Source organism: Drosophila eugracilis, unplaced genomic scaffold, assembly GCF_018153835.1.
Source record: "Drosophila eugracilis isolate 14026-0451.02 unplaced genomic scaffold, ASM1815383v1 contig_47, whole genome shotgun sequence".
In the NCBI taxonomy this organism is placed as follows: domain Eukaryota; kingdom Metazoa; phylum Arthropoda; class Insecta; order Diptera; family Drosophilidae; genus Drosophila; species Drosophila eugracilis.
The window spans coordinates 21,093-49,087 of record NW_024573338.1 but is presented as its reverse complement, the minus strand read 5'-3'; the positions used below and the strand labels follow the sequence as shown (position 1 = coordinate 49,087).

The following is a 27,995-nucleotide window of genomic DNA, read 5'->3' as shown; positions in this document are numbered from 1 at the left end:
AAATAAGTTTTCCAGCTTTTTTATATAAATTCCAAAAAATTAAACTTTTTGAACATTTTTCCACCAAAATAACGTCAATATAAAAACACAATCACTTCAGTTATGTCAGTATTTTTTTGTTTGTTTATTGCACAATTACAATATACAGGTTCACTTTCATATAATTTATTACAAATAAAATTACTACGGCATAGAAAAATATGTGTGTGTGTGGGGATCTCATTCATTTCAGTTTTACTCATACTACTAGCTACATTTTTTGGGGGTATTTGGGGACCTGGGGCTGGGATCGTGTGGGCAATGGTTAGTGAAAAACATAAACAACAGCAAAGTTTGCACAGAGCCTGGAAAACCTAAACTAAACTAGAGCTGTGGGTAATTTCATTTCATTTCATACGAACTCAGTGCGCCACTGCAAAGTTTCAAAGTCAACAGTTTTTAACAGGTTTGCTTCGGAAAGCATAACAAGGTTTTCATTTCATTTCTCAATTTCATTTTGCGCTTTTCAATGATGGTGTGGCATTGTCAGGGGGGGTTAAGGGCGCTCTTATAGTTAACATAGTGACGATTATCTAATATGGTACATTCACTTTTTTTGTGTGTGGTTTGCTTGTTTTTTTTTTTGTATAGGATTTTTTTATAAAAAAAATTACAATATAAGAATTCGTTTTGAGCTTAACAAAAACGCAAGCTAACTAACCTAAACGATTGGATTTCGAGGCGTTACATCGATCGATCTCCATCAATATAATAAATATTTCACGTTTTCTTTATATATATATATATATGGGTATATATGTATGTGTGTGTGGCTTGGGGTAATCAAAGCGGTATAACTATTACTAACTAGATGCGTATAAAAAATATTCATAAACATTCGTATAATTTTGCTCAAGTCTTAAGAATACAGTTGGTTTCAATATGAATTTGAAGGCATTGAACGCACAATGTGCGCGTTATGGTTTGATTTTCCTTGTTTTTTTTTTGGGGGTGGGGAAGAAGGGCGGTTTGGTGGTTTGTATCTCTTAGTTGCTCTTATATGGTCATCAGTGGGGGTCAATTTGTACAACTGACTATCGGTGTAGTTAGGGCTAGGCTGCTTGGCTAATCTAATTACAATTTAGTGCTTAGGTCTAATGCATAGCTATGCGTAGAATTATCATTTCTAGCATGGTTCATCATATTCGTCGTTCTTCGACGCGTTCTCTATAAGGCACAGATATTTGTTACATCAGTTGTTTTTCGTTTTTTTATACACATAAATACTTGTTGCTTAGTGAAAATAAATACTACATTAATTACAAAAATGTACAGCGAAGATGGGGAGTTGTGGAAGGGGCTACACCTCCACGCCGTAGTTGCGATCCACCACGTAGTCGAAGCGCTGCTGCTCGGCATCTTCGGATGCGACTGGAGCTGTGGTGGCTGTTGGTTTAGCCTCAGCATTGGCAGCAGGAGTAACTACAGGGGTAATAGCTGGAGTAGCAGCAGAAGTAGCAGCAGGAGTAGCAGTAGTAGGAGTTGAAGCAGCTGGTGTTGGTGGTACCTTAGGCACTGCCCAGCTGCCGGCTCTATGGAGGTGATCACTGAGATTCTTGTTTCGGTTGCTGCTGGCCACCAGCGCCGTGTTGATGGCAATGGCCGTCTCAGGTGAATTGTAGAACTCATCCTCGTCCTCTTCCTCCTCCTCCTCCTCTTCCTCTTCGATGGGATTGGCTTCCGGCAAGGTAAATTCACTGGGCAGCTCGGGCACCGACAGTCCCTTGCGTGTGAAGAAAGTTATCTTCTCCCTGTAAATATCAACATTTAATCAAGTTTCTTTTTAAATTTAAATCTAAATATAAACTTACTTGAAAGACACCAAATCGGGACAGCCCTTGGGCACCTTGGTCTTCCGCAGCTTGTGGATCTCTTTGGCGGTCTTCATCAGCAGCTTCTGCAGTTGACGCTCCTCGGGGCATTTGGCAGGATCGGCACGAGCCACCAGGCGCTGGAACTCCTCGTTCTCAATGGCCCAGGCGGCCACCAAGGGATCCTTGTTTTCGCAGGCCTTCTGCAAACTGTTACATAAAGAATTAATTAGTATGTTGTACTTTTTTAAGGGTTTCTAACTAATAACTTACACTTCTTTGAGGTTCTGCAGCTTGGCGATTTGATCATTGAGGAAGTACAGCTTGCTGTGCTGGGCCTGTAGATCCAGCTCCAAGTCCAAACTGGTGCGGGGTATGTGAGTATGATGCAGTTCTAAAGATAATAATTATTGATAATTCTATTTAAATTCCTCATTTAATGTTTTTAACTTACTTGTGACTGACTTGGGCGCCTTGGTGTGGAAGCGCAGTGATCGTCGCTCGGCGGCACCTCGTTGGAAGGTGTGAGGCGCAACGCCGCAGTGCATTGCAGAGTCGGAGTCGCTGCGATTTAGTCGGCAGTTATAGCGATTCTTGCTAACAGCCGCCGAAGGCGTGAAGGTCTGGGAACGCTTCACTGGCCTGTCGTCCATCAGCTGGGATTGACCGCGAGATTTCTCCGGCAGAAAGGCGCGATCGGTGTTGGTCTCCTTGTCGGCAAACTCCTGCTTCATTATCTGCAGGTAGGCATCCAACATGCCACTTGCTGTTAGTTAAGATAAAAAGTAAATATTTTAATAAATAAATATTAACATTATAAAAAGTCTTGAACTTACGATTCTTTAGGCCAACATCGCTGATGAGCTGCTTGTCATCCAACTCCTCCTCTTCTTCATCATCATCGTCGTCGCTGCACACCGGCTCATTGAGCGGTCCCAACTCCAGCAACTCGGCAGCGATTTGCTCTTGCAGTTCCATGCATGGAGCCTGATTCCTAGTGAGCGTGGATGTCTGGGAAGATGTAATGGTAGACTCGTCCGAAGACTCCTCTCGATTATTGCCACTGGCTGGTGCATTGTTGGCTGCTACGGCTGCTGCCGCTGCTGCGGCACTGGTCGAGGGAATGTCCAGGGATTCAAAGCTGGGAATGAACTTTGAGCTTAGCACGTTGTACCACTTCAGTGTGGAATCTTCTGGGTTGAACTCAGCCATGCTGATCTGCACAGTGCCCTGGAAAATAGATGATTTATGTTAGTTAGTTATACTAACAGTTAGTTAGTTAGAGTTTATAGTATACTTACAATAATCTCCTCCTTTTGCCCTGTCATCGTAACCACGGTCACCTGCAGGCTCTTGGTCAGCAGCTTGTCCAGCGTGATGGGCACGGCGAATGTATCGTTGAAGACAGGCTTCTGGAAATCGCCCAATGCCTTGGTCCTAATGGAGGTCAGCGAATTCGGCAGCAACGCAGCACGTAGATATCTGCAAGGTAAGAAAACCATTAATATAAAGATCTTAAAGATATATAGCTTTATTATACTTACACCTGTGAGTTGTCCGCCGAGGCAGTCCAAAGGGCCAGCAAGTTATTGGCCCGCTCCAGGGATACAACGAGAACGCCTTCCTGTTTCAGATACTTCAGGCCAATCTGGACTTGTGCAAGCTCCTTGCGCGGCAGATGAGCACGCGATGCCTCAAAGACGCCGGAATCTCCGGCCACAGATTCATTACTGACCGCAGCCGAAACGGATCTCGTGTTAGAGGTGGAGGAGGAACGGCTGAGCATTTCCTGCGGCAGATCCAGCAGCGATGGCTTTTCCGAAATTGGAGAGAGTGGAGCAGCAGCCAGGTTGAGTGGTGTACCCATGTTTAGCTTCTGCAGCTTGGCCTCCAGCATCATGCAGTCGAGCACAGTGGAGTCCAGGTCGTAGGGACGTGGTCTTACACCGGAAATCGGACCTATTGGCGGAGCTGTATAGGCAGGAGGGGCAGGCAGAGCATTGGCATAGGTGGGCTCCTCCTTGAGGCCCTGTGGCGTCTGATCCGCTCCCGGGTTATACTTCATTGGGGAAGCAGGAGGCGTTTCCATGGAAAGGCTGCTTCTAGGCGATAGCGTTACCTCCGAGGATTGCTGCTGCTGCTGCTGCTGTTGCTGAAGGACAGGATGAACAGGATGCAGACGCTGTTGGAACAATTTCTGCGAGCGACGTCTAAGATCCACCACATCAATGGGTGAGTCCACAGCAAAGGGATCATTGTATATGTCGGTGAAGCTCAAGGCACTCTTACTGCTGGCCGTGGACAAGGAGCCCAGACTGCTGCCACTGCTAATGGAGAAGGTGCTCTCCGAGGAGAAGGACTTGAGACGCTCCTCCAGCAATTTGGTGGACTTCAAGGCCTCCTGCAGTTTGTCCAGCAGGAGCTGCTTCTCCTCGTGGAAACGCAATCGATTGGCCACACATGTGTTGTTTGCTTCATAGGCTTCCTTCAAGTCCTCCTCCAATTTGTGGCGTGTTTGGTGAATCACCCGTTTCTCCTCCTCGCTGCGTGACTTCAACGAAATGCTGTTCAGATCGTTCAGCAGCTTCTCCTTCTCCTGGATGAGCAGAATGCGATCCTTGTCCGACTCCAGTTGACCTGGCTCAATGCGCTCCACATGATCGGCCAGCTGTTGCTGCAGCTTCTTGATGTGCTTTCGCCACTCGGCATACTGCAACTTTGTCTTGGCCATTTCCGCAAAACGTGCTCCTCCATTCAGATTGTCACCCGATGATCCGCACAAATCCGTTTGACTGGCCACACACACCCGATCGAAGGGCGAGGCCAAGTCGGAGTTCTCCTCGCTGATCTGCTGGCGGCTTAGCTCGTTCTTGATCTGCACCAGACTGCGCATCAGTTCTTCGCGCACCTTTTCGCCAGACACTAGTGACTTGTGCACCTTGAGCATCTCCTCGCGTATTGCCTGAACCTCGGCAATATCATAGCATCCATTCTCTCGGGCATCGATCTTCTCGCCCACGGAATGCAGGGTGTTCATGCCGCGTTCCGTGTAGGATATATCATCGGTAATGTGGGTCAGCTCCTGTTTTAGCTGGTGGACACGCTTCCGAGCTAGCATGAGTTCGGCCCTTAGAAGTTCCGGATCATGTCGGCTCATTGAGCTGGAGGAAGAGCACACTGGAAGGGGAAACAAGAGGCGTTAGTAATTCCCTCAATAAATAATATTAAACCAAAATTTCCCTAGAACTCTTTCATGGCATAAACATGTTTACCTTTAATTTTATGATTATTTATTGATAAGCGATAAGACCAGTCCAAAATTGGTTAATTGGAAATGAAGATATCTTAAGCTGATTTCGATTTTGAATAAATAAATAAACCAAAGATACTTACGACTGCTTCGACTGGCTGCCAGTATCAGATGGTTATACTCCTCCTGGGCCCAGAGAAGTCGCTGCTTCTTGACATCATACATCTCTCGTTTGTTCTCCAGCTGATCCTCAGCCGCTGATAGATAATCAAGCAGCATCTGCTTCTGGACACTCTTCCACTCCTGGCGGGGATCCTCTAGCTGTGTACTCTGCGCCAGATGATTGATATAGTAGGGTCCAATATTTGGATCATAGGATTCCTCCCAGCCCATAGGCAACTCATCGCCCACACAATCCTCGAAAGTCTGTGGCTTTGTGAAGCTGTAAAAAGATAATTAATAGGGAGATAAGTTAAGGGTTTTAAAGGCTATAGTCTACAATAGTTCCTAACCCATATTGACATACAAATACTGCTGAAAAGATGTATCTCTAAGCGTTCCCACGGCAGTTAGTGCCGTGGAATTCGATAAGATTAGCCGCCAAGCATTTCCTGTGTGCATTTTGGGTAAAAGTGGGCAAATGTCTCCAACGGGCCAAATGGCCAAGAGTGTCGCAGAAATACCAATTTTTTTTGTTTTTTTTTTCTTTTACCGCAGACCCATGCGGCGGAATGTCTGCGCTCTGTTTGTTGTTGCCAAATGCCGCGATCGCTTGAGTCTAATCTTATCGAGGCCATAATATTCGCATAGTGCGGCATGAAAGCAAAACAAAAACTTAAGGCCCAAATACCGAAGACCCCGAACTGATGACGATGACAACGTCGTCTTCCTTCTGTGTGTGTGTTTTTTTTTTTTTGTTATTGTTTGCGAAATTCAATTTCAATATCAGGCAACAACATTTTCGCATTCCAATGATAATTGCTAATCGCCATTGGATTGATTGTTGAAACATTCGCCGCTGTCTGTCCCTCTATATCATCCCATATGTATCGATGTGTCTCCTCAATTCTTAACATAAATATATATATATTGTATATATTTTTGTTTTTCATTAAGACCTCCGACAAACTGTTAATTAATCATTGCTTTGGAATTCGCACAGCCATTAAAGAAGCTCCCGGAGAATATTTATACAGATAATAAAATCTGCGCCATATGCGATAGATAGCAGTGCGTTTCAGCATTGTAAATCGTTTTACGACATGCAGTTCAACGAACGATATACGATGATCAAAGATCATATATATATATATTTGCAATATCAAGTATACGCCATGGATTATAAATATTACGTATACGCCTAGGATATTGATATTTATTTTTGTTTTGGTTTTTATAAACTATTTAATCAAACAAAAACAAGCTGAAAATAACACTCATAGGCTATTGATTAAAAACCAATCGCCTTGTCATTGTTTACCCTCTACTTAAAAATTCTATAAAAATAATATCACGCATACGCACTGGTGGACAATAATATTTATAGTATCAATTTGAGTCAATAGTTCGCATCAGCTATCGAATATAATAAATTGGCATTTTCGAGGGTAATGACTGATATCCTATGATTATGAAACGCACTGTGACTTTATATCCACAGGCATTCTAAAAAAAATATGTTTACAGATATCCGAAAGAAGATTGCAGTTGCCTGTCTGTTGGATTCGGTTGGCATTTTCTTAGAAAATCTGGCCACGAGCCTTCTGGCTGCTGTTTGCCTTCTTAGACACACATATTTTTCTTCTGGCTCTGGTCTGCTATTTTATCTGGAAGCGATTGTTGACGCAGCTATTGGAAATAAAATTAGCGCAGCTGCGACTAACAATCGATTTTGTTTATGATTGACTGGAATACCGCGATATAATACAAACAAAAATAAACTGAAGACGGCCGCTGACTAAGACTCGGCAACTCGACTAGATTTTCTGACTTTGAATTTGAAGTGCAAGGCATTTGGTTTATAAATTAGCCAGCCAGCAGGTTGGATTTGTTAATCTATGAGTTATATTTGGCTTGATTTGTAGAACGAAAATCCCAAAAATTCCCCATTTAATAGATTAATTATATTAAGATTGCCATCAATGACGTCTGAAGAACAGGAAGGAGAAGTAATCGCTCATTGTTAAATGACTTTGGAAATACACTAAAAATAAGTTTTTGTTTGGTACATCATCTTAAAAGAGGTTTATTGTGTACTTTTTATCAAACGTAGACTAGTTCAGCTCTTAAAAAACTTAGTTCTATATCATATAGTTTATAAATTCTTTAGTTCTTCTACTAAAGAAGTCACGTTTCTGTGGAAAAAACTAAAAGAAAGCGTGACATTGTTAAGATACCAATCTAAAATCTAGAAACTAAACTTAAACTTTTCATTTCCTGTTGCTTAACAATTCTGTATTACCATTTTCAAGGGTATAATTTAAAAGTTAAAAACTCTGCTGTGAACGTGCACTTGGACAGGGACTCCCATTAATATTAAAGAGTCATTGGCGATAGCTTAATATTGATATGGTATATACACGCCTCTCACTATATATATATATATTTATTGAAGTTGATTGAATTAAATGCACGCCTTTAATAAACGGAACAAGGTTCATCCACTTTGCACTCGAACCACAAAAGCAAAACAAAAGAAAAGTGACACAAAAACATACTGACTAGTGGGTAGCTTTACATAGAGATACTATATATATGAAACGATACCAAAACATGAATAAATAAACTGATAGACAAATGCAGCCAGAGACATGTGCCAGTCTATAGACTATAGTCTCTCTATGGATCGGGTCCAAAGCTCTACATTTGACACACATGAACCGATCTCACGATCGCCAAAGACAATCGCCAGCGAAAAATACATGACTTTGACTTGGCGACGTTGATTTGATGTTTTGTCGTCGTTGGATTTCTAGCAAAAACAACATTGACTACACACTGGTTTCATAATTTTAAATCAACAAATTTTGTATTTATTTTTTAGCCAACTTTTTGTTTTTCTTGCAGTCGTCTGTAAGCCAAGTTAAGTAAATGGCACAGTTTGCCATCTTGCATTACCTTTTTGTTTGTTTCTATTGAAATTTGTTAGGTAAATAATGTGGAAATACTAAAGTGATTCATTAGGAATAGAAGGTTGTTCTTAAATGGAAACTATGAGGATTCTTATGCACCTTGAATTAAGTAACATTTTATCATGAACTCATTCGAGGTCTTAAAGGTCTTACTACTGAAATGCAAATCCCCATCAGAAGATAAGTTTACTGTCTCCCCAAACGAATCCCCAATGAAAAGAGCATTTCATTCATTGATGAACATAAAATTCCCCCCAACCTTTGAGAACGACTTACTCTGTCATTTTAATCAGAAGCTCTTTTCGTTTTTTAATTTTTTTGATCAAAAGACAGGTGTCAAGTGCGGTTGAGTGAATGGCAATTAAATTCGGTAAACGGCTGCCGCTTGTGTCTCTCTCTCTCTCTGCTTTTTATGGGCCTTTAATTAACTCAATAAGAAAATCGTATGCAAATTTTTTATATGGTTTTTCCATTAGCGCTTGACCTCAGAGAGACATGTCACTCCAGCCAACTAGAACCGCCTGCCTCAAATCGAACGGGTTGAAAAAAAAAATCAATGAAAAGCCCAAAGGGAGGGTAGTGGGGGCGTGGCACACGGTTACCAAGTAATAGGGCTTCATTGGCACTTTTGCAGATGCTGGCAAAGGAAAAAAGAGGAAGGCAGCTGGCACTCAACTAACGAGCCACTAACGACTTGTTGGCCTTTTAGCAGTTAACTCAAAACTGACTTCAGCCCACATTAAACGTTACGTTTGGCTTTCATATGCATGTGTGGCATAAACAAACAGTTTGGGTCAGAAATGAAGTACTAAATTATGGGATTTATTAGGAATTTTGATAGCTGAATGTGGCTAAAATTAATTAATTAACAGAATTAATTAATAAAGATATAATAATCTTTAAAGTTTTTTTTTTGTTTTTGATATTCAAAACAGACAAGCTGTGTCTCATTAACAGGTTAATCAATCATTTTGTATATAAAAAGTTAATATAATACGCGTTTTATAAAGAATCTTATTTCTTTAACATTCAGATATCAAATCATTACTCCTTATTGATAAGAAAAACAAGTATTTTCTCCAGAATAAAAGGAATTTACTAAACTTTATTAAGACACTTACTATCTTGACCGCTCCTGTTGACCAACACAAACGTGTCCGCCGAAAGAGCGGACAAGAAATCTGCATAAATTAAATTATATTGTAAACAAAATATTTATGGCGCGGCGACGCAGCGTCGACCAAGCGCTGTAATAAATTCGCGCTTTAAAAAAATCAAAAAAATAAAAATAAAAATACAATAAAAGGTGGGGAAAAAATGAGGAAAAACAAGTTTCCGACCAAAAATATTTCAGCATGAATTTCGTTGTCACAATATGAGTGAAACATGGGCATGGCAGAGGGCAGTCAAAAGGGGAAAAGATATCTAAAAAAAATGAAATAAAAAACATAAGAACTACTACTATATGAAGACGATGGCGAGTGGCCAGCAAAAGTTGTCATTAGGCAGCACTTAAGTTAACTGCACAAACACAGCCATTGTCATAGCTAAAGCCACAGCCACATCCATATTATTTAACTGTTCACGTCGAGTTTTATGCTAATTCGCGGCCATAACCAGTAAGAGATGGCCTAAAGAGTCGACCATTTGATGACCAATAAGCAGCAAATCAAAAATGGTTTTTAAAGAAGATTTTAAGGCTATTAAAGTGAATAGAAGTTCTAGTACCAGTTTCTCAATTACTTTAATCTATGAAAGTTTTAATGGCACTTAAAAAGATTAAAACTCTTTGCTAAGTTTGATATAAAGGTTTAAACTCTTCCGCTTAAAGACCAGAATATTTAATAGCAATCTACCTTTCTGATCTAATAACTCAAATCCCAATGGGCTTAACCTCGCAAATCTCAGTTCCTTATTGAAATTCTTGAATCTCAAACCTACCTAACCCTAAAAATAGTCATTCCTAAACCACTTTGATCGTATCGGAAAACCCCGTCAATATAAATTCTTTTCCAAATTGATTTCTTTAAAAATACTCTTTAATGAATTCACTTAAGAGGGAGGCAGAATATCTCACAAATTAGCCGGCCATTCATTGCTAGAGCTAGCCTAGCTAGATCATTTAGCAATTCAAATCGAGGCCTGCGTCAATCAAGCCCAAGTCTCGTATATATATGTATATAGATAATCATGTCCGAAATAAGCATAATATTAGGAGGCAGACGAACTGAACAAAAAAAAAACAAAAAACATAGGCCCAATCACTCGACTTTGACCATTTTGCAGGCCAGTCACGTAGCCCCGTAGTCGGATTTACTCTATTTCAATTATTTCGCTTTGGCGGAACTGAGACATCGAACACGCAAGTGGCCGAGCCGGAGACCCGCAAGTGTTCCGGTTTATATTCGAGCTTCGAGAGTGGTTTGGTAAATTAATGTCAAGTTGATGTATGCAAGAATCTCATATATATATATAATCTCCACGTTATAACCTAATTTGATTGGACTGACTGAGCGGCGGGCAAGCAAACATCACCTTGACATACCTATCTCGGAAATACTATACTCTACTTATACGTTTTATAATGGGTTATGCTTTGAGGAATGAGGAACACAACCAGCAGCCACCCCCCGCTGCCTTTTGATATTGTGAAATAGTTTTATGGCTCAGGGGGTAAGAGTGGGGTATAAAATGGGTTCTGATTCAGCGAAAGATAAAACTCATTGAAAGGTTAAACGTAATTTATTAATTTTAAAAATTATTAAACTAATATCAGCTTTAGTTGGTTTCTTATATTATATATTTTGTAAAATCTATTAAGTTAAATATTATAATTTATTGATCAAGTTAAGTAATCAAGTTGATTAATGAATGAAGGCAATTATAAAACTGATTTCCTTAGCAAAGGTCAGTTAGCTAATAAAGGAAATGCCTATATAAGGGCTTAACTTAATGAATTCAAAAGTTATTATAATACCTATTAAAATACCTTAAAGATAATAAACAAATTGTGATATAAGACTTCTAGGCTTTAAATGGGCGTGTCAGCAACTATATCTCTTCTAATCTTATTCTAGATTTCTAGCTTTTTATCAAAGATAAACATAAGATTTAGACTAGTAAGAAGATATTATAAGTTCCCGACCTATTTATAGTATAAAATAAGCTTAGTAAACACCTTAAATCAAAACTCATGATCACTAATCTCAGCAGAGTTTCATTCTGGAAAACAATGTTTAATTTTAATCGCTTATAATTATTTGCCCTGCTTCTGGCTGTTGGCTTTTATTTTTTTTTCGTTTCATTATCTGTCAACTGTGGAGCGTTCACAAATATTTTCGAGCTTAATCAAATTACGCTATAAAGGTCGTACGTTGTGTGTTTTTTATCTTATCTCGCTGTCGTTTTTTTTTTCTTTTCTTTTTCTGCTTTTTGCTGTTGCCGTGCCATTGGCTTTTCATTTAACCAGATTCCAAGAGTTAGTTAGTTAGCTTGATGGCAGTGGAAAAGTGGTGTATATTAGCTGCATTTCCTGTTCGCATCTTGTTGTATATCTCACACTTCCACTTCCTTCCGGCGCGATAAAAAGCGGAAACCACTTTAATGTCAAACCCCTCAACCAGCTCTCTGTCTGTGAAGCTTATCAAATGCATTTTACGAGCCGTCTCTATGAATATTTTAAATATTTTCAGGCCCACCCTAAACCACTCTAAACAAAAAAAAACACTACAAGAGAGAAAAAGTCAATGAACTGCGCATGCGTTGAGCCCAAGATAAGATGAAGGTTTTTCTCTGCCTTCTTTTTTTTTTGGGTTAGCCTATCTAGGAAAGTGTTTTACAATCTGACCAATGGGATGCATGGATTTTGGAGGCTTTTCAAACCCACCCACCCCTCTACCCTCTCACATACATATATATATGTCCCATATATATCTCTCAACCAAGTGGGTGTCAATTACGGACTTTGGAATCCAGAGAACTCACATCTCAGGGCCTGAGCTGCGTGGGCAGATCTCACATTAGTCACATACATAGAAGAGAAAAAGAACAATTTATCCATTTTGAAAAGCTCTCAAAGATACCGAACTTCAGCTCTTCGTCTTTCACATTTCGAAATCACAAAATGTCTGCCATAAATTCCAAAGTGAACAATTGAAATAAATTTTTGCGCCATGAGCACGCCGACTGCATACAAATTAACTATTAAAAAATTCATAGAATTTATACATGGACATAAACAAACAGGCACAGAAACCCAAACTAAATGTATGCAAAGAGCGCCCACTTGGCCGCTTGGCTGCTGTCCGCTCGCTGTTCATGGCAAAAAACAACAAAAAAACAACAACAAAAATTGAAAATCCCAAAACCAAAGCCAAAGCAAAATAAACTTAAATTGAAATTTATGATTTTTAATGACCTGTTGACGGGCATTCGCTATTGCGAGGTTCGCCTTCTATTTGCGGCCACTGTAATTGCCAAAAAAAAATTCGAAAGCTACAAAAATTCAAAGAAATTGTCCTAAATGGAAAATGTATCTAACAGATATTAAGATACAAGTTTCCTATACTTAAGCCATAGGCCGTTCAAAAGTACAGCTCAGTTATCTAAAGAAGTCTCTTATCATTTTCAAATTTCCCTATCAGAAAATGAAATTCTTTCTTTTTAATTACCTAGATTAAACTTTTCCATTAAGGTGTATTTATTGACCTCATACGAATAGATTAAATCACTTATCACAAACTGATTCATCAGTGTCTTTAATGAATGAAATATGTTACTAACAAAATCACGCCATTATTTGCCTTTAATCAGCTAAATTACCCAATAAAAGCTATAAAGTTATGTACTTTACTGTAAAGTGAAAACTATTTTGTAATATTTTCGGCGTGTGAAAGCATTTCAGAATTTTGGTTTTGAGAAATATGCAAAAGGCGGTATTCAATACGTCAACAAAAATTCTTGGTATGCGCATTATAAAAGATTTAAATTGGACACGACAAGTCGGAAACATTTCCCTCCGCCCACATGGAACAACATGCCAAAATGTTTCCAACCGATCTTCTAACTTATATATATATATATATGTATATATAATATATTCATGAAAATTCCTTATAATTTTGAGTTTGTAGTGGAAGAAACCTTGGCAACGTCAAGAACAAATACAAAAGTTTGTTTTTCTTTGGTTTTTGGCTTTTGCATTTGTTTTTCTTTTTCAACTTTTTGAGACTTCAAAGTGTCCACCTGTGCATTTTTCTTGGCCTGACATTAGTCGGTTCCGGGAATCTCTGAAGTAGATGCATGACCAAGAAGTACCTCAAGATGTAGATACTCTTCTCTTACGTTTTGTTTTTGGAAAAAGACGTATGCAAGTTGCAAAGTTAAGTTGAAGTTTGCTTGGCTAATAGCCGTAAGCCATCTCGTGTTTGTTATTGTTTATAGGTATGTGTGTGTGTGTGAGTAGATGTGTTGGCCCCTCGATCGTGGTTGTACTCTGTCATTAACAAAACAACTGTTGCGACCTTCACATACCAGAGCAACCAAGCGACTGTGCGCCAAGCGAGGCGAGATCGCATATGTCTGTATGGCATACGATATACATACTTATAAACATATTACAGACAAGTTCAATATTATAGAACTTGAGAAATGATTTAAAACTGGCCTAGAGATAAATATTATATACCAAAATCTGCTAAATCAAAGTTTACTAAGATACTTGATCTTTCTTTTCTTCTCAACTGCTTTTTCATGTTAAAACTTTTAAGTTTTTGTAACTTTTCCCATAACAAAGTTCATACTATTTTGCCCACAACTGTATCATACAAATCCTATACACATATATACATCTGTATATCGAATATATATATTGATATAATAAGGCGAAAAATCCAACTGCAAAACGTGAATGCGAACGCGAACGCAAAAACGCAAGCTGAACGACGTCAACGTCTCCGCCTCGAAATTATATTCGCCCGATCGTCATATACTCGTGGGTATATCGTATCTGATAGAATTTAGCCCGCAATAATGCAGCTATACACACAGTGCAAGGAGGATGGTAATGGGGGGGAAGTTTTCACCCTACCCCCACCTAACCCCTTCCATACTTCTACCATTTCCCATTCCCCATTCCATTCCGTACGATACCATGCCATTCCATTGTGCTGGGGCACCACCGCATTCCAGACATGATGGGGTCGTGTGTGTGCGAATTGAACCCAGAATACTGGGAATATACTCGTATGCATAAAGCACATGCACTTACACATATATATATATGTATATATATATATCTGGATCTGGAATGGGATTGATGGGAATTTTCGTACAAATTTCCATGCTAAAAATGGTAATGCCTCCGCCCCTTCAGCACAACCCCTTTAATTGTGGGAGCAAAAGTAACAAAGAAAAAAGCTTGTCAAGATCAAGTAAATGGTTTTTCATTTTATGAATATTTCATAATTGCACTCTACTGGGGTTTTCTTTTTATTCCTAAAACATAAAAAATACTATATTAATATTCCGATGAAATGTGTTTCGCTTGAGAGCTTTGTCTGGCGAATTTCCTATTCTTCCTGGGAAAATGTATTTTCCTTACGATAACTTAAAGCGGAAAAGAGCTTCTAGAGATCAACAAACTTTCAGTGAACTTTATGGATTAGCCATAATATTTCATTTTTAAAGATACAAGAAAATATATACAATATATAGAGATACAAATAGGGCAAAAGCCTCGTCTTGGCAGACATTTTGGTAATCCGCAAATACATAATCTCAATGGACATTTTCTTAGCCATTTCTTTATGGGATTCCTAGAAGACTTTCGTGGAAACATGTTAAAAAGAAACAAAACTCTTGCCAAGATCAACAGATTGTGCCTCCTGCAAAGCTATCTTACAGATTAAAAGAAAAAGTATTTTATAATTATAGACAAATGGGTGGAAAGAGATTTTCACCTATGAATTTCGATTTGCTTTTCGCAGACAATTTGGCAATTCTGCGCACGAAAATAAATATTTTTTTTTTTTGGTGTTATAAATACATTTTTGTGGGTTTGTGCAGACAGTTTGGGAATTCACATCATGGCCAAAATTATTTCAAATATTTATTCATTATTATTTTGTTTTTGTTTTCGCCTTACATGCCATTCTACAACAATGGCAACAACATGAAAATACATTTCAACGTTGTCTACAAAATAATAATAACGAGCAGAATGAAAGCTGGCCCGAAAGAAAAAATGCCGCATGTCAAATGGGCCAATTAACATTTCTGTTATTTGCCGTATTTATTTTTGTTGCCTTTTTCTTTATATCTGTCTGTGTTTCGCCTTTTGTTTTATAAATAAATATGCTTTTGTTTAAGATTTTTGGTTTTTTTTTTTTTGCTGTTCGAGTATGCAAAAATGTAGCCAAATTTGTTGTTAGCTGGCATTTTTGACGCCGGGCCATTAAATAAATTATGTATGCAGATATGTACATATGTGTTAGCCTTTTCGTGTCTTCATGTTTCCCCCCTTAATGTGCCATAACAATAATTTCTATATAAATCCGTTCGAAACGAAACGATACCAAAAATTCCAAGATATCTTTTTTCTGGCATTTCGAGGTTTGTTTGTTTATCTCAGTATCTTAGTATCTTAGTATCTCAGAGGCACACACAGATATATGGGTATTCACCGAAAACCCCCCAAAAGAACTTGAAAGATTTCCAATTTTATGGTAAGCGCTCGTGGCATGCCATGGAATTTTAGTCCGTTTGTTGTTCTTATTGTTGTTGCTGTTGGAACGCGGCTGGCCATAACCGATTGGCTTTTATTGATTAAAGAATTTTTTCATATTTTTGTTGTTGCTCGTTTTTTTTTTTGCGGTTTTGCGTTCTAATGTTGCTGTGTACAAAAATATGGCGGTCAGGGTCGGAGACTCATAAAGATAATTGAAACGACAAAAAATTTGTTGGTAGTTCTAAAAATGTTAAATATTTTAAGGATTCAACTTTTTGGTATCTAAATATTGTAGGTAAAATATTAAAAAATGTTTATAAGATGACTTTTTGATACTTTTAGGTTTACCCTTCTTTATTTTTGTAAGAATTTAGAGAGGGAAGTAAGTAGTAGTTAAAAAAAGTTTAAAAATAAAGGTTTTTGTATTATTTTATATATTTTTTGTAAGTTTTAAAAAATCAAATTATTCATTAAAATAATTTAATAAAATCCCTAAAATATGGCTAGTTTTTTCACAGTTTCCCTCCTTACAAACCAGGATATTAACACCGCAAATATAAACACACATTTTACAGCTGCCAACAAGTTTTGGTTATCTTTCAGATACATTTGCATAATGTTATTAAAAGATACTTATCGCATTCTGGCGCGTGTTTCAAGTCCAATAAGGAAAAACACGAAAAATAATGCGATGGTTAAATGTGTGTTTTGATGTACATATGTATGCATAATGTACATATGTATGTATTATTAGCAGTTGGCAGTTGGCATTATATAAGCCAATTTAGATATTCTTGTTGTTCTTGGCAGCGACAAAATACAAATCGTACAAAATATTTATTAGCAGCAGCAGATGCGCACACACACTAACAGCTGCTAATGTCTATATATATGTGTGTGTGTGTGTGTGTATGTGTGTCTATCTAGGAATGCGTGTGTATGTGATCATTTACTGCGAGGCAAACAAATAAACAAACATGCATAAATAACTCGTTGCAGTTGCAATGGCTGTTGTTGTTGTTGTTGCTGCTGTTGCTGCTGCTTTTGCTACGATGTTGCCTCCAGCAAAGATAGAGTAAGAAAGAGATGGAGGGCAAACCAACTAAGTGCGAGCGAGATGGCTGCGGCTCAGGAATGCGGTTTTGACAAGTTCTTCTAAAATTGTACGGGCAACTTTGCTATTTACGCTATGAAACAACAACAATAGCAGCAGCAGCAGCTACAACAACTACAAAAACAACAACAACACAGCAAGAGAGCCACAGCAATGTGTGCGAAGGAGCACGGAAAGCAGAACATGAAAAAAAATACCAACAACACAAGATGGTTGCGATCGCTGTGGGAGCAAAAGAGATGGGGGGACACTAGAGAAAGAGAGCTGCGCTGGGGGCAAGCCCAGCAACAACAACAAGCGCAAGCAATAGCAACATTACACTCAAAAAAAGTGGGTATTTATAAAAAAAAAAAATGTTATTAAGAATATATTTAGAAAGGCTAAAGGTATAGTTTATGCTAATTTAAGCTAGTTCTGGGAAAAAAAATTAAAAAATGATTGATTGCTTTTAATCCCAGCAGAAAGAGATAGCAAAATGAATTTTAGTATTTTTTTGTGGTATTTTTTACTAAGTTCATATTGAAAACTTTTTCTTTCAGTGCAGATACAGTAACAGCAAGAGCAGCAACAAACTATGCAGCAATGTCGTCGTCGTCGCAGTCGCAGTCTCAGTCTCAGTCACCGTTGCAGTTGCAGTCGCTAGTTGAACGAACGATCGAAATGGGCGGGCGGGTGTACGAGGGGGCGTTGGGTTGGCTGTGGGTTGGGATTGTTGGGAATGCCAGAAGAGCGCGGCAAAGTAAATGCATTTTGTGCTTGGAAATAGGCTGACGACAACGACAGCAGCAGCAGCAACAGCAACAACACGAACTGCAGCGATAGTTGTTGCTGTTGGAAAATATTTCAAAGTTGCTGTGAACTCACAACAGCGGCAGCGGCACCAATTGAATGCAATTTGCTTGTGTTTGTGTATGTGTGTGTGTGTGTTTGAGTGTGCATGCATTTATTAAAGCAATGCGCGCATTGCCTTAAATGCCAAAGCTACTACGAATGTATGTATCAAAGCATTACATGTGTGCACTGAGAGAAACTATGAAACATTAGGTGTTTGACTTTAAAATTGATAAGCTATCTATGGCGGCCATTTGATAGGTATTTGCTAAAAGGTATTCAAATTCGTTTCACTTTACTTGTAAATAACAAGATTTTTTGGCAATGTATCTTCAAAAATGTATCTCCAAATCTTAAAGATAGTTCTGTACCCTTTTCTCTTTGTGTACGTATGTATCTATGTAAGCTACGCCCTGCTTTTTGTATTTGGCAAACATTCCAAGCGCTTGGCAACATTTTCTGCTGCTGCGGCCTGGCTGACTGCAACAGCAACATGCAGCCCATAAAAATGTTCTTATTTATGTACATATTTTGCCGGGCCAGGCAATGGGAAGACGCAAGCTGCAAGAGCAGAAGGCAAAGTCAGTTGCTTTGACATGAATGTCAGCTTTGCGCATTTAAGCAGTTTAATCAACATTTATAACCCTCTCGTTCGCTCCGCAGCGACTTAAATCGCACCATCCTGCTTGGTTTGAGCCGGTTTTTGTTGGCCAGGCCATATCCCCATATCCCCATGTGCAATGTGCAATGTGCAATGTTGCATCCTATGTGCCACCAGAGTACTTGCATCAGTAGTATCGCTAAGCTAGAGATGGGCGTATGACTAAAAGATACTCTTTCAATTTGCAAAAATCTCTTTATATGTAGATCTCTTTTTCGTTGACATTCCTTCGAACGGCGTCAGAATGTGATTGCATATCGAAGAACTCTTTTTGCCCTGACCCACAAACCAATAAATTCCAGCTTAAATATCCCAAGAATGCGCCGAGTCGAACAAAAAGAATCGGGCAAACGAGCAAATGAATTATGCGCTGTGGTAAACATTTTGACAGCGCACGCAGCACACACACACACAGCAACAGCAACAACAACCAAAAGATACTTCGCAAAAGATACAGGCAGACATACAGATACAGATACATTTTTAAGTGGCATCCCAGGAATGCCGATATACAGCTAAAGTCCACATATGGCCAACCGCACACTAGCCATCTCTCACTCTCCCCCCCCCTCTCTCTCTCACTCTTTCTCTTTCTCGCCAACACGCTCCCGTTCTGCCTGCCTTATCACTTCATTAGGCCATAAATTCGACAACAAAACGAAATTCCACAGTTGAACGAACAGCAGCAAACAACTTGAACACCTACGAGATACACAGTTACCGATTCAGATACATTCCACAGCCACAGCCACGGCCACAAAACTTCCCCCTCCCCCTACTCACAACCATGTTAATTATGCTCCTCCTGCAGTCGCTGCTGCATCGCATCGCATCCAAAAGATACAATAACAAAAAAAAATGAAAAAAGAAAAGAAATGTAAGGAAAAACGAATCAGAAAGAGCAGAAAAGAGGTAGCCAAGGCAATTTAGTATTAAGAAGTTTAGATACTCTATTTTGACTTTTCAAGTTAAGATTTTGTTTTTATGAAAATTACATTTAAGATCATTACCACATTCTTAAGATTCTCCAAATCTCAATATACTCAGTTAGTACCCGCCATTTCTCTTTTGCTCTAACTTCTTCTGACCAATTCGTGATAATCAATCTTAGATATTTGTACTTGATTTCAATCCTAAACATAATATGTATATAACTTTTATCCAAAATAAATAACCTCAGAGTACCAATACCCCCCTGCAAAGGGTATCCAAAATGCGCGTGCGCCTGCGTCCAGAAGCTATCAGCTTCATCATCGGCCAGCCCCCCGCAGATTCATCTGCATCTCAAACCTTTTGGGGCAAGCAGACTTTAAGAATATGTTATGCGCACTCAAATGGCATTCGGAAAGTGCTACTGAAAAATAATACAAAAGTTTTCGTGCAGCCAACAAAAGGGACAGAGAGTATCTTATGGTTGGAGTTTAAAATCCCCATCTTTAAGACCATTCCATCCTATGGAATGCCTCGTTCTTAAGAGACTATACATGTGTGAGTGAGTGCCTTGAAGATTTCTGGTTAGCCCATAAAGTATTTAGTCATGGCAGCAGCTCTCGGAACAGCTGATTACAGCGAATGCCATTGTCCACACATCGAGCGTGTCCAGTGCCTGATTAGGGCAATTAATTGCCAGCGATTAAATCGAGAAAGAGAGATGAGTCCCCTCTGCTTGCTGGCTTAATAATTCATGGGAAAGTGTTTTCAAATAGCAGATTAAAGATTAAAATCGTATAAAATCATTCTCGTTCTTCTTCGGTTTGAATACCTTTTTTAAGTGCTGGCGAACAGCTGCAATATTCCAGAAGTTAAAGCTAAAAAAAAACACATGCTCTGGGCATGGATGGAATTCCTGGTTTTGCCCTTGGTTTCAGTTTTTAAATGTATCTTTTTGGGTTTTACGAAAACACATGGCTAACCCATATAATAAAAATATCGAAATGGCTGACCCCTTCGTGAGAGATAAGTAAAGGCAAGTTGTTAATGCTTAGATTAACTTAACAGATTTCTTTCAAGCTTCTAACTAGAACCCAAAGTCAGTAAAGGATCTTTCGTATCTTAATCTTCAAACAAGATCAATAATACTGCATAACAATTACTCCAAAAACCCCTTTTCTGCTTCCTGCTAAAACACCATGTGCGAATAAAATAAAAATGTATCTCACAGCAATTTATCTTGAGTGTGCACATTCCTGGGCTTGTATTTTGATTTCGTTTCGTTTCATTTCACTTGCTTTATTATTTTTTTCATAGCCGCATTGCACTGGGCACTCGTACTCGTACTCGTACTCGTACATGGAGGAAAATTGCTACCTTTGCACAGATTTTTCGTATGGACTACGTACTACATATATACACATCACGATCAGTCAAGAGCCAGCTCAGCATATGGCAAAAATCCGACCAGACGACGACGTCCACGGCGATTGGATCGGCATGCAGACGAGTGCAGAAACAAAATTAGCGAATAAAAACAAAAACCAAATGAAAAATACAACAACAACAAAAAAAAAATAAACGAAATGCCTGCGGATCGCGCGTGCAGGCAGCCAGCTCGAAATCCAAAGCCAAAGCCACAGCCAAATCCAAATCGGAATCCCAATTTCGAGCCACAACCTCGACCAGTAATAACCAGACCAAAGAGCCACCAGAATGCCAGCCCTATCCACGTCTCCTCAGCAGCAAAAATAACGAAAAAAAAAACAAAACTGGAAAACTGAAAAATCGCCAACAATCGCCGGGCGTAGAGTAACTTAATTTTCTGCTCACGTCTGCAGTTTCTGTAAGTGAAAAATTGTTCAGCTGCGCGAATGACAGCTGAATTATTATAAATCGATATGCTGGCCACTTGGAGATTCACGAGGAAAAAAAATGGCTAAAAATGGGGGCTAGTCCGAGTCACAATCACAGGGCCTAAAGGTGCGATACACAGTGAGAATAGTCAAGTATTTTAAGCTGTTAGCTTAAGTACTAAGAGTGATAGTTATACTCTTTTAATGGCTTGTATTTGTAGGTTTAAGATCTACTAAAAATAACTATTTATTAGTTTTTATTGCCTTGAAATATTGATGCTTAAACATCAGAATTTAAGTACTTCTTTTAAAGGTTTTTAATTCCATTTTATATTAAAAAATTGTATATACTTTTAAGTACTTTTAAAAACAAAACGACTTTGTATAGTTTCTATACTTTATTTCCCCCATCAAGAGGGCGAAAACCCTTTGGCTTGTTTTTCCCCCGGCAAGGCCCCTCCTTCCTTTGGACCCTCTTAATTAGCACATGTTGAAAAGGAAATCATTATGCTTGATAAAAATCACAAGTGTTGATTGCTGAAGAACGTCGCCGCTGACATGCAACAAGTGCGAGACAGGAAAAGTCGTTGCAGATTCGTCGTTGTTGCTGCTGCTGACTGGAAGTTGTTGTCGTTGGCTGGAAGTTGTTGCCACTTTTTAGATGGCAGTTTAGGTGGCAGCAAGTTGCAGCAGCAAGCAAGCTAGCTAGCTAGCTAGCAGCGGCGAGTCTCGTGGAAAAACAGACGCTTAAATGGGCAAAACATGCGGTGCGAGGAGCGACTAAAGTTCGCTTATGTATCTGTCAGATACATAATGTACCCATGTGACTATCTTTGGCCAGCGAGTGTCGCTGAGTCGCAGAGTTGCTGCTGCTGCAGCTTGCAAGTGCAAAAGAAAATATTTTTTAACGCTTTGGGCCCGCGTACAGCAAACTAGAAAATGTTGCTGCTGGCAAAGCCGCGCGTTGCATTCATGCGCGTAATCAAATTGTAATCACGGCTTCGACTTCGACTTCGACTGCAACAGGGAGCAGCCGCAGCAGCAGCAACAGCAACAGTCGCAACTACAGCAGCAGCCGCAACAACAACAATTTCTTCCCTGTTGTTGCTGTTGTTAAGTGGAAATACTTGTTGCACAAATGCAATGCATGCTGCTGCTGTTGCCGCTGCTGTGTATCTGCATCTGTTGTCCGCGTACAGTGGTTATTGCCTAAGTGAAACAACTTTTTGTTACTATGATATATGCAATATTTCATCAGATATGATCATATTTCCAAAGATTGATTATTGATTGATTTGTTAATTAGATTTACTAATTATAATCTCTTACTAAGCACTGTCTTGCAACATTGCAACATTTTGACATTGTTTCTATGACAACTAACACTGTAGTTGCAACAGCAAACGGCAATGCATCTGCATTCTTTCCACTTTTCTTGCTGCCGCTGTTGTTGCTGCATTGCCTTGTGCAATTTATTAAATGAAAAATGCCGTTTTGCAGCTTTCCAAGTTGCTATACATGTACAGGCCAGCGCATATATGTTTGTACTTTATATATATATATATATACCTATATATATAGATAGTTATATATATGTATCTAAATACATACTCGTACATGTGCTGGCATCTTTCGCTGCAAAAGCCAAATTGAATTTTATGCAAATTTTTAGCTCGTTTTGACTCGGATAGAAATCGCCACATCTAATGCATAATGCCTGCCAGCCAGCACACGCATGCACGCCTCTCCCCTATTTTTTTTTTCATTTTTCATTTTTCAGTTCTTGTTTCGATCGCCTGATTTGCGTTCTTTATGCAATTGGTCGATCCAGCGATCCATCGAACCAACCGCTTGATTGTCCGCTCTCGTATTAAAATGCCACAGGTGGAATTAGAACGCTACAATCTGGTTAAGAGTGGAGTACACAGAAAAAAAGAAGCTGTAACTTATGTGAAGTTGAAGTTAAGCTTATAAACATACCAAAAAGAAGAGAATTATTGACCAGTTTTTAATAGGATTCTTCGAGCAAACCCCATTATCATCTTCATTATCCTTCTTTTGTACATTTCCATGATATTTTCTTCAATATTTATATCCAAATTCCAGAATTTATAAATATACTTTTACCATTTATTCTCAGTGCATCCTATTTCTTTTTTATTATAACTTTTCTGAGCTACCGATCGGATGCAGATAGTCAAGTACAGCCCCCGCCGGTGGCGCCACTCTGTCCGACTTATGACAGCGATCGTTAACCGCTTTCGCTAGGCCTTTTTGGCGGCGATTTGAGTTTTATGTAAAACAAACGAGTTCGAGTCACTATCTCCCCAACTGGTAGCCAACCAATTTTTTTTGCTATTTTATACTTAAGTTTTTTTTTTCTTGTTGATGATTTTTTATTTATTTGTAGCTCCTATGAATAGATCGAAAAACTGTCACCAAACACGTTTTGTGTCTAAAAACGCACACGAAAAATATTCCACTGTGTCGCCGCCTTGTTTGTGGCTAAACAATTGGCCAAAAAAATATGAGAAAATAAAGAAGAAGACAGCAACGGCGGCGGCGATGGCGAAAAAATGCCAAATCGCATGGCCAAGTCAAGTCGTTGTTAACTTTTGTTTATACAAAAAAAAAAAAAAGAGAGCCAAAAAGCAACGAAAATCGCAACGCCCATTCGAATTGCTGTACAAACAAGCGAAACATTCATTAAGTTAAATGGAGGAAATTCCAATGGAATTTGTCATGACTTTTGGAATCCTTCGAAGAAAATGAATAACTCATAGAGATGATCCATGGGTTTTTCACAAGCTTAAACATTATACTTAATATAGTAAGAGTTTTTAAGCTTATCTTAAACCCACAACATGAAACATCAATATTTTTCATTCATTAAAAACAGAATATTATTTAGTCATTTAAATGTCGAAATAAAAACAGAAAAATAATTTTAGAAAACCTTAGCAATTATCGGTTGAATTTCAAGGGTATCGATAATTCGACCTCGCTTACTCGTATTCGAAATAGATATTTATTTTTTCTATGATTTCTGTTGGCTGTGCTCGAAACGTGGCGAGGCCTTTAAAGGCCGCCCGAGGCCTGGCTCGCTTCGCTTTATTGTAGAAATTTATTTATGGTTTATTGGAATTTTTGCGCGCTACCGGCAGCAATTTTTAAAATTCAATAGCAATGAGTATGGGTAGGGGGCGTTACTAATTTTGTTACAAAAAAAAAACTTGCCAAATACCTATAAAAGGGAGTACGACTTTGAAGATTTTTGTTGGCTGAATGCGGATGGTGAAACGCATTTTGGAAATGTGTAACTAAATGGAGAAATATAGTGATTAGATGACACCAAAAATTTTGTAACTTTCTTATGAGCTATCAATATTGTATCTCTTATAGAAATGTATCTAAAGAAACCAAGGCTTTCCTTTTCTACATAATTAAATGAAAAAATGGGTCATCTACACTATAACAACGCAATTAAATCCCTGAAAATCCTTCAGATATTGAAATATCTTTAACCCTGAAATCGGAACGCACATAGATCGCCGCTTTGTTGTGCCTGCCCATTGGCAGACATTCCAACGACATGTGTGCATATATAATCTACTTGATGCATAACCCTAGCAAATGCGCAGATGTTTCGTTTCATTTTCAAAAAGGCGCAGATGAAGGAGTGAATGGGGGGGAAGAGAGAAATATGAGGGGGGAAAATACTGAAATTCCACAACGCTTAATTCAGTGAAACATTTTCAACAATGTCCATGCAATTTGAAACAAACAAAGGGAATGTTTGTGTTAATTGAAAGCGTGAAGCGCACTCACAGTCGCAAACGAACTGAAACAATACACAGATAGAAATGCACAGAAAGAAAATTAGATAAGATATCAGTTTGAGTTATTTTAGATATCATTGGATGAAAGTTTTTGAATTTAAAAGGCCTCAATTTACAGCCTTTTTAGCCTGATATTACATTCACAAAAATCGATTATCATATAAGATCACTTTAATATCTCTCTCTCAATTCTTTCTCTGTAAAAATCGAAAGATTAAACTGAGCAGAGAGGGCGAAGAATTTCAGAAATCAATTATTTCGAAACTGCAAAAATTCCTACGTACATTTTGCAATTGTTTATGGGCAAAGCGACAGAGAGAGATAGCGAAAGAAGCGGCAGCGGAAGACAGAGCGAGAGGGTAGACAAAAAATGTGAGCGAACGGCAAACTAAAATGTATCTATGAGATACATGGCCTGATCGCAGCTCTCTCGCTTGCCTCTCCCTCTCTCTCTCTTGCACTCATTACGTATGAGTTTGTTGGTTTTGTTTTCCTTTTTTTTTTTGCAGATCATTCGCCGAGCTTTATTTAACTTTTGCTCTCTGGGTTTTCTAGTCTTTATTTTCTTTATTTTTTCTGTGTTTTTTTTTGTTTTTTAGTTTTTGCCTTTACAATTCATTTTTTGTTTGTTGCCACTCTCAGTTCAGTTCAGTTATATTTGGAGTCTTAATCATCGAATCGGAATGTTTACTCCAAGTTTTTTCCCCGTTCCGTTTTGTTTTGCCTGTTTTGCCGTTGCCTTGTTTAAAATATGTAATTTATTTCGCTGTCTCTCTTTGTTTTTGTTTCTTTTTTTTGCCTCCACCGATCGCATTCCTTTACAAACACATACATACATACATACACACGCAAACACACAGCTGCAGCACGCACCTTTTCTTTCCGGTTCAAGAGCGCTTCGGTATCGGAATTTATATGGGTTTTTTTTCAGCTTGTTTGGCAAAGCTTCCTGAATCAGCCAACTGCTGATCTCTCACCTGAGTTTAGTGTTTTTTTTTAGGGGATTAATAAGGATTTGATTAAACTGCGTTTTAAGTATTTGTAAACAAAAAGATTGATTCTTTTACGGGGATTATGATATCAATAATGAAACTCTTATTAGCCAAGTCAAGTCTATGTAAATGGGTAAGAAGATTGTCATCTATCACGATTTTATAGTAGTATTTAGGAGTATTTTTTGAAGAATTAAGGTTTATTTTAGACCTTAAAATAGCCAGGATTGTCATTTGAAAATGTTATACTGAACCTCAGAAAATCTTGAATGAATCTCCATTTTTGTAGAAACTAGCCCATATACCAGACATTTCAGACTTATTAACCTAATAAGATTGAGTAAATGGAACTTTCTGATAACTATTTCAACCTAAATATTAGTCTTATAGAGATACAACGTTTAATACAATTGAATTCCAGTGTTAAGCCTATATTGAATTGGAATTATGTTAGAAATTTGACCAATTGGGAACTTCAAGTTTGTAAACTGCCTACAAACCAACTGAATTTGAAATCTGCCAATCTCAATACCATTATTTTTCAATAAAAGTCTAAATTTCTAATTCAAAACTCCGTCTTTAGGTGTACTTACCAATCTCTGGGATCCAACCAGGTGGTCTTCTTGTTGATGTGGTCAATGTAGTATGTCTTGCCATCGAAATCCTTGGCAATATCCCAACCATCGGGAAGTGGAAAATCGCTGTGGTGTTGCTGATGATGATGATGATGATGATGATGGTGTTGCTGTTGTTGTTGCTGCTGATGCTGCTGCTGTTGTTGTTGTTGGGGTCGCAGGTGGTGGGGATGCAAATGATGTTGCGATTGCGAAGCGGTTTGTTGTAAATTCGGCATTTTTACAATATATATTTTTCTCGCTGTGTATTTGCTTTTGGGAGTCTGAGAAACTTTTGTTTTATATTTCACCCGAAGCGCGCTTTTCTTTCTTTTTTTTTTTTGCTATCTACTTCTTGCTTTATTTTTCGTGGGGTTTCTCTTTGCGCTGTTTACATTAGCAAAGACATTTCATTCCGTTTCTTTTACTCCGGCGATAATGGAGACACACACACACACTGGCACACACGGAACAGACACACTCACACACGCGCGCAAGGTGAAGATAGAGAGAGAGCGGGAGAGCGCGGGCGCGCTCTCAATTATTTATTTATTTTTTTCGTAACTGCATTCCATTCCAGCACACAAGCACACACACTGATATATTTATATAGAGAGAGAGAGATGAATACAAGCAAACGATCACTGCTCACAGTTTCTGCCTCTTCTTTCCATTTCTTGTTGCTGTTGTAAACGTTTGGACTCCTTTTTATTTTTTCTTATTTTCGCCTAATTGAAACTAATTAACGTTGGTTTGATCACTGAATAATCCGATTTTTTGGTTCAGAAAAAAATATATGTAGTATTTTGTATTATTAAGTTCGCGCCGTCGCCGAACTGTTCGGTTCCGGAATATCTTGACGAGCAGCAAGAAACACGAGCAGCGCGCTTGATAACCGTCCGACTCGGAATTTGTTTTGTTAATGTTCGCTCGGTTCAGAGATGTGGTATTGGCGTGCCGTTGTGCTGCCAGATCGTTTAGCTTAGAGATGTAAGATCAGCTTTTTTTCCGCCAAAGTTTAGCAGAGTTTGAAACCAATACTAGAGTCTTTGCTTAATGTATTTCTTGGGTTTGAAACTTCGGTTACAGTAGTCTGCAAAGCCTTTCTAATTTTCCGCCAACTGAAATGTTAAAGCTTTGTAAGTATTAGAAAATCATTTTATCTTAAAATTTCTTTAGTTTCGTTTTTGACCATCAATAT

General features: G+C 38.6%; 1 protein-coding gene across 1 annotated transcript; it reads right to left on the bottom strand.

The window, feature by feature from the left end:
• Positions 1 to 95: 95 nt before the first annotated feature.
• Positions 96 to 27,815, bottom strand: LOC108108393 (protein kibra). Its single transcript, XM_041819176.1, has 9 exons — positions 26,774 to 27,815; positions 5,244 to 5,542; positions 3,395 to 5,027; positions 3,152 to 3,332; positions 2,687 to 3,080; positions 2,305 to 2,616; positions 2,124 to 2,244; positions 1,851 to 2,060; positions 96 to 1,790 (listed from the first exon to the last, which is right to left on the bottom strand). Exons 1-9 carry the CDS (start codon positions 27,031 to 27,033, stop codon positions 1,340 to 1,342), a joined length of 3,861 nt encoding a protein of 1,286 aa, XP_041675110.1. The 5' UTR covers positions 27,034 to 27,815; the 3' UTR covers positions 96 to 1,339.
• Between the last annotated feature and the right edge of the window lie 180 nt (positions 27,816 to 27,995).

Coding starts and splice junctions, on each gene's coding strand:
- LOC108108393 (XM_041819176.1), bottom strand. CDS start 27,033: ATGCCGAATTTACAACAAACCGCTTCGCAATCGCAACATCATTTGCAT. Junction 3,081..3,151: donor GGCAAAAGGAGGAGATTATT/GTAAGTATACTA, acceptor TCTATTTTCCAG/GGCACTGTGCAGATCAGCAT. Junction 2,617..2,686: donor CGATGTTGGCCTAAAGAATC/GTAAGTTCAAGA, acceptor CTTAACTAACAG/CAAGTGGCATGTTGGATGCC.